The sequence below is a fragment of the Temnothorax curvispinosus genome, unplaced genomic scaffold (assembly GCF_003070985.1).
Source record: "Temnothorax curvispinosus isolate PA1 unplaced genomic scaffold, ASM307098v1 QBEX01011966.1, whole genome shotgun sequence".
Classification (NCBI taxonomy): Eukaryota; Metazoa; Arthropoda; class Insecta; order Hymenoptera; family Formicidae; genus Temnothorax; species Temnothorax curvispinosus.
The window spans coordinates 499,868-505,989 of NW_020221746.1; the positions used below are offsets into that span (position 1 = coordinate 499,868).

At 40.6% G+C, this 6,122-nt stretch overlaps 1 protein-coding gene across 4 annotated transcripts in view; it reads left to right on the plus strand.

The window, feature by feature from the left end:
- Nucleotides 1–1,030: 1,030 nt before the first annotated feature.
- The window catches only part of LOC112462080 (alpha-catulin), a 43,182-nt gene continuing 38,090 nt past the window's right edge, over nt 1,031–6,122 (plus strand). Inside the window, exon 1 of one of the 4 annotated variants that reach the window (XM_025027634.1) lies at nt 1,031–1,297. In XM_025027634.1, the coding sequence (XP_024883402.1) occupies nt 1,211–1,297 (87 nt within the window). In that variant the 5' untranslated portion in view covers nt 1,031–1,210. The remainder of the gene's footprint in view (nt 1,298–6,122) is intronic. The other 3 variants (XM_025027637.1, XM_025027639.1, XM_025027636.1) reach the window with 3 other exon arrangements.

The following is a 6,122-nucleotide window of genomic DNA, read 5'->3' on the forward strand; positions in this document are numbered from 1 at the left end:
ATTCTTCCTTCTCGCAAAAGTACAATATTGTGTGCTGAACGATTTCGAAATCTGAATTCTCTTTATGGCTATATCGCTAATCACGATAAGTATTTGTAACATTCGTAGAAAAATAAGACAATACTAAATACTAAATAGTTTGCGATAATCAATTTTGAAAATATAATTGACAAAGATTAAACACTCTTGTAAATGTGAAATTTGACAGTAAATTTATGTACCTTTGTTGCAAAATGTAATTATGTGAGAACAATGTTGAACGAATCATGTTACGTTCGAGTACATTTAACTTTGTAACATAATTTATTACCCTCGTTATGGAAATATGTATGAGTTAGCACACGTCTAGAACTAGTCAAATCTAGTTTTACTTAAATCATAAGTGTTCATTATCTTTCCGATGTAGGTATGAATAAATTAAGTTTATTAAAGATTTATATAATTAGTTAATAATTCACTTATAAATAATTTATCCAAAGTAAATATAATCGCAGCTGTTTAGTTCCAAGTTCCAATTCATTCATCCAGAGAAAAAAGAGAGAAGCACCTGCCTTATAAATCATCCTCTGGGAGGATTAAACTTATCTTAACGGCTATGTCTCGATTAAATTTTGCTCCGTTCAATCCACGATTTTTACTTTTCTTTCCTTTTTTTTAAATTGTATAACTAACGCAGTCTATAGATGTATTAAACTAAATGTGGCTCGCGTAGATACTCGCTTAACGCATTATCGGTTAATTTTGCACGTTACTCATACGTTCTCTCTTTTCTCCTTCCGGAAGCTCAGGTGTTCAGGAATATCCTAGACCTATATGACTCTGTAACTCTGAATTACTGGCGGCCGTCATCGACGGTCTTCGGCGAAGAGCGTTAAGCGTTACGCGAGGAACCAAGAGATGGCTGGGAGTTGCGGCGTCGCGACGCCCGGCGCACCGGCGCGGCGCGGCGTCCGGCGCCGGCGCCGGCGGCAGTAGTTGCGTCGGCGTCGCCGTCGTCGTCGTGCGACGTCGCCCTCGTCATTGCCGGCTCGGGCACGGGGCTCGAAGACTATTGGTTGGTCCGTAGGTAGGAGGGTGTCTGGTGGCTATCCGCGACGGTAGCGGGGGCAAGGGTTGCAGTCGTGCCGGGCACGCGGGCGGGGGTAGGAGGGGTGCAACGAACCCTCTCGCCTCGGCTCGAGTCTACGGAGCACGGAGTTGTGTTCGAATCATGGCGACACCCGACCCCGTAGACCCAGCCACCCTAGAGATTAAGACCCGTAGCATAGAACAGACACTGCTCCCACTAGTGAAACAGGTAAGACGTGTTTCCGCGTGAAAATGCGGCAACCAGAGTTTTCATTCGCACCGGCGGCGCGCCGTCTCTTTCCCATCTGTCTCTTTCTGCCTGCATCCCTCTCTTTCTCTCTGTTTCTCTTCCTCTTTCCCCTCGCTCGCCCATCTCGCAGACCATCCTTCTTTCTCTCTCGTCGCCGACTCCATCTGTCTCGCGCTCATTCTCGGTCTCCGTTCTTCTCGTGCGCCCGGCACCCCCGCGTCTCGTTTTGCGCCTCTCGTATTCGCTCACTAACAGATTGAGATAATTTTTCCATCTTTGGAGTTACTCCCAAATCATTCTATCTCGCTGCTCCAATCATGCGTGTGAAAGCTATACGAGATGCTGATGCGCGCGGCGTAGGATCGAGCGAGCGAACCAGCGAACATGAGATGTTTGAGTGCGTGTATATGTGCATACGGCGCAACGCCGCGCCGCGCCGCGCCGCGCTGCCGGGGAGGTCGAGACGCACACAGGACAGCGCCACGCGATGAAAAACGCGAGACGCGAGACGGCGAAATGGGTGCGCGTACACTGCGATGCGAGAGAGATCGAGCAGTGAATCGAGTTGAAAAAGTGAGATCGAGAGAACAACTTAAGACGGTGACATGGGTCTCGCGAGATGCGCGCTCCGCTGACGCCATTCCGAAACTAGAAATAGCGCGATTCCCACGCTTTTGCTCCGCGTGTTCGACGTAGTTAAATTTTCGCTCATCATTTTTATCTTCGAATAAAGTTTCTCGTATTTCTCGTAACGTCGTAATCACCCCAATAGGTTCCGCGAAACTATAAAGTGCATTCGGGACGTAAGGATACTATTTCACGAAATTTGACAACTCTGATGCTACGCGTGTGTCCAATATTTGTCATGAAACGCACGCGGCATACAGAGTAACGGATATTTCAGTGGTCCACTCTATCTTTGTCACTCTCTTCCCCTCTCTTTTACTCCATCTTCCGCTCCGTCCGTCTGTCTCGCACTTGTTTCTGCACTTCTCTTTTTCTTCCGCGTTGCTCTCTTCAGTTCTTGTGGCGCACGCTCACCTTACCTTACCGCTTGTCGACGTCGACACTGGCGTGTTCGTGGAATTACATCGAATTTACGCTGCACCCTCGTTGCATAATCACCGGCACGTGCGCGATGCACGCACGCGAGCCATACACACAGATCCGCAGTTCACGGGTCAAAGGCCTTTAAATCGCCGCTCGTGACCAAAAAAAAATCACTCTGCTCGGTTTCCGCGCCATAATTGAGGAATTTTACGCGAAAAACATATGCAGCGTGCAAAGTTAACAATTTGAAATATCTTGCTTCGTTTCTTCAAAGAAATTTAGTTGATTAAAAATTGGATTGAATTTATATATGCTTGTTACATACGAATACTTTGCGTATCGAAATATTCACGATTACTTATGCGCAAGATATAAATCGATACTTGTTTTGTACTACTTTCAGTACGACCTACATAGTCGAAATTGTTATTTGGTTTGAAGTTTAAATTTTCAATAAAAACAAGTATAAATGCACAATGCACCGCATGCAGTAGATTGCACACTTACATTCATAATTTATATATAAATTGTTGTACATATATGTATATATATGGATAATTGACTCAAATGTCGAAATCATCAACATTCAATGAAATAGCGTCTATTTCGCCTCGCGCACGCTATCGACAACTATTTTATTATCTCACATATATCTGATAACAATTATTCAGCAAATTATGATTAAAATAATAATATATGCGAATTATCATTAATGACAATATATGTCACTAACATGCTTAACTGAAATTAAATGTATCACCAAATATCAAATAGAAATTTCGCAATAATCGTGATATATTCCAGAGAGAGAGAGAGAGAGAGAGAGAAAGACAAAAAGAAGCTTTATTAATTTAAAATATATAAATTTTATTTCTTGAGAAGACTTTATAATTGTGCTTGAAAGGAAAACTCGAAATATTTTCGGATATCTACTCCGATAACAAACTTATCTATGTAACAATGAAAAGTTTCCCTTTTGGAGAGCTTGAAAAACCGCAATCTATTCCGCGGTTAACTTCGTCAAATGAAACAGAGACCAATCTAATTTACGCTTTCGTTAAAACCAGCCGTGCCTAAAAAAAGGGATTACGCGGACCGATTCCTGCCTAGTGTCGCTTCTATTGAAATTGGGTGCGCGTCTCGCGCGCATGAAACAACCTGATTAGAGCTCGATCCAACTGAACAAAATCGTTATTCTCCTGGGACGAAGGAAAATAAGCGGCAGACAGGCAGGCAGGCAGGCAGGGAGGCAAGCAAGCAGATCTTAATCCGAATAAATTCTCTTTTTCTCTTTCGTTCGAGTTGTAGAGTTAATTTAACAATCGTCATTAAAGATATCGCTATTAAGAGAAAGGTTAAGAATTAAGGAACGGCGGAATAAGAGATAGTAAAAAGTCAATATAGTTTAGCAAACACATATCGATCGAATCGTCTGACGCGATAATTATCATCGATAAAACGAGAATGCGCGGTAGCAAGACTGGAGTAAAAAGAAGAACGGAAAGGAAATAGACGGAGGTTATTTCGAGAATAAAAGAGGGGTGCCGATCACAGCCCGTGGCCGACCTTCGTGTCGTGTTTATCGATATTTCTGGCGGCATGGCAGAGTATGCATATACATACACACAGCGCACACGTGTATGTGTTGGTTAAACCCCTCGGGTTAGAAGGGCGTACGAGTGGCTTGGCTGGTGCATGGCACAGAGGGCGATCGTTACGAGCTGCAGCCACTTGTTAGAGCTCCGTACGTCTAGCTGCCCCCGCGCATATCTCCCCCTCGCCCTCCTTTCTTCTTCTCGTTTCTTCTTATCATCTTTCTTCTACTTTTTCGCCCTTACTGCTATTTAGCCTTCAGCCTTCGTAGGGCTTCAAGTTGCTTTCTTGGCGACTTCCGTCACGATTTCGCCTCGCGCCGGATTTTGTATTGACCGTCGCTACTGCCTTCGTGAACACCTACGTATCTCGCATATTTCGATCGCAGCCTTCTGCATGTTGGAGATTGTTCTCAGATACATGGAGAAATAAATCTTTAGTACTTTAGTAAACAAAACTGTCACTCTCTATCAGAAAATGTTTAAAAATATCAAGGAAATTCAGGAGTTTAAGAACTTTTGATTAAACCTGTTGACATTGTCTTGTCAAAATAAAATTTCATACAATTCGGGTTCTATATCCTTTAAACTTATGTAAATATATATATGTATAAAATTAAAGAAACTGTATTAAAAAATGTAGAAACAATTTTGTTTCAATTTCTTAACAATCACTCAACTATCTGACTGATATATAATACTAAAAATTTCATAAAGTTCTCCCATAATAAAATATTATAATTAATAGATAAATAAAAGCGGTCTCTATCTCACAAACAAAAATTATGAATATGCATGTGTATATATGCAAACATACATGTAACAAAATGGGATATAAGGTAGTTTAGCTCGTCATTGCAACAATAACATATATTTCAAGAGAGGAACTCTTCATTATAGCCCAAAGAGAGCTAAATCATACTTCAAATATCACGCGCAACAACAGTGTGCTGAAAATATCTATGTTTTGTACGCCAGCCAGAATTACCCATTTCTATTCGTTTTATTTATATTCATTCGCATTTGTATCTCTCACAAAATTGCTATTACTCTGTTTTACTTGCTACGGATGTCTTAGCCACGTTAAATATGTACGAAGATATATCAGCCATTACCAACTAAAATGATAACAGTGAACAGAGGACAAACCATCGCCTCAGACTTCCTCGAGAATGCCATTCTTGGACATTTCAATTAACTCCGACCCCCGATCTAATCTCAAATTGACCCTTACGAGCACGTTAATGACTGTTAGCCGCAGACGCAGAAGAGGAGTGACAACTACACGAATACTATTGTATTTAACTTCTCCCTTTATTTTAGAAACTTCGTGCAAGACATCGAATTTTTCTAATTTTTTCTCTGAGCTTGATTTAATTGAAGGCAAAACTATAAGAAATTCTTTGAAACTAATATTTCGCGACATTATACAAATTTTATTAATTACGAATTAAGTTAGATATAAGTTGTGTAAACGTATAACATTTTAAATCATGATATTCCACAAGTATTTAGTATAAGAGTATTATAGCAAGAGACATTAGAAAATCCTGTATAGATTAGGGAAATATATTAAATTATATTCTATGTTATTCGAAGAAGATTTTAAATATGCAAGACAATTTGCAAAATATCCAACTGTGATACGCCAGCGGGAGAGTGCGACTGCTTGTGCCCCATTGTTAACGTTATAAATAACCTCTCCAGTCAAAATAGTAAAGTGGACAAGTGAACAACGTGTACTCGCGATGAAAGCAGTGACAGTTACCGACACTCAACGATTTTTTTTTCATAACTCGAATATTTCGATATAACTTTCGTGCATGATACACTTTTACCCAAATTTTTTTCTTCAGCTTCTTTTTAATATAATGAGTAAATAAATTTTCTTTCGAATTCGCGATTACTACTTGCGTCCTCTCGAGCGATATTCGCCGGGACGCAATAAACGCGTTGTGTACGACGATGGAATTTCTTATTTGGAGACAGATCAAACACACCGAGAGCCATTCTACTAATATTGACTGTCGGCCTATCCGACGGTATCCGACCAGACATTCGATCAACGATACCTTCGAGTTATAAGGAAGTCGCTGATTCTTATGAAACGTATACTATATATATATATATATATATATATATATATATATATATATATATAT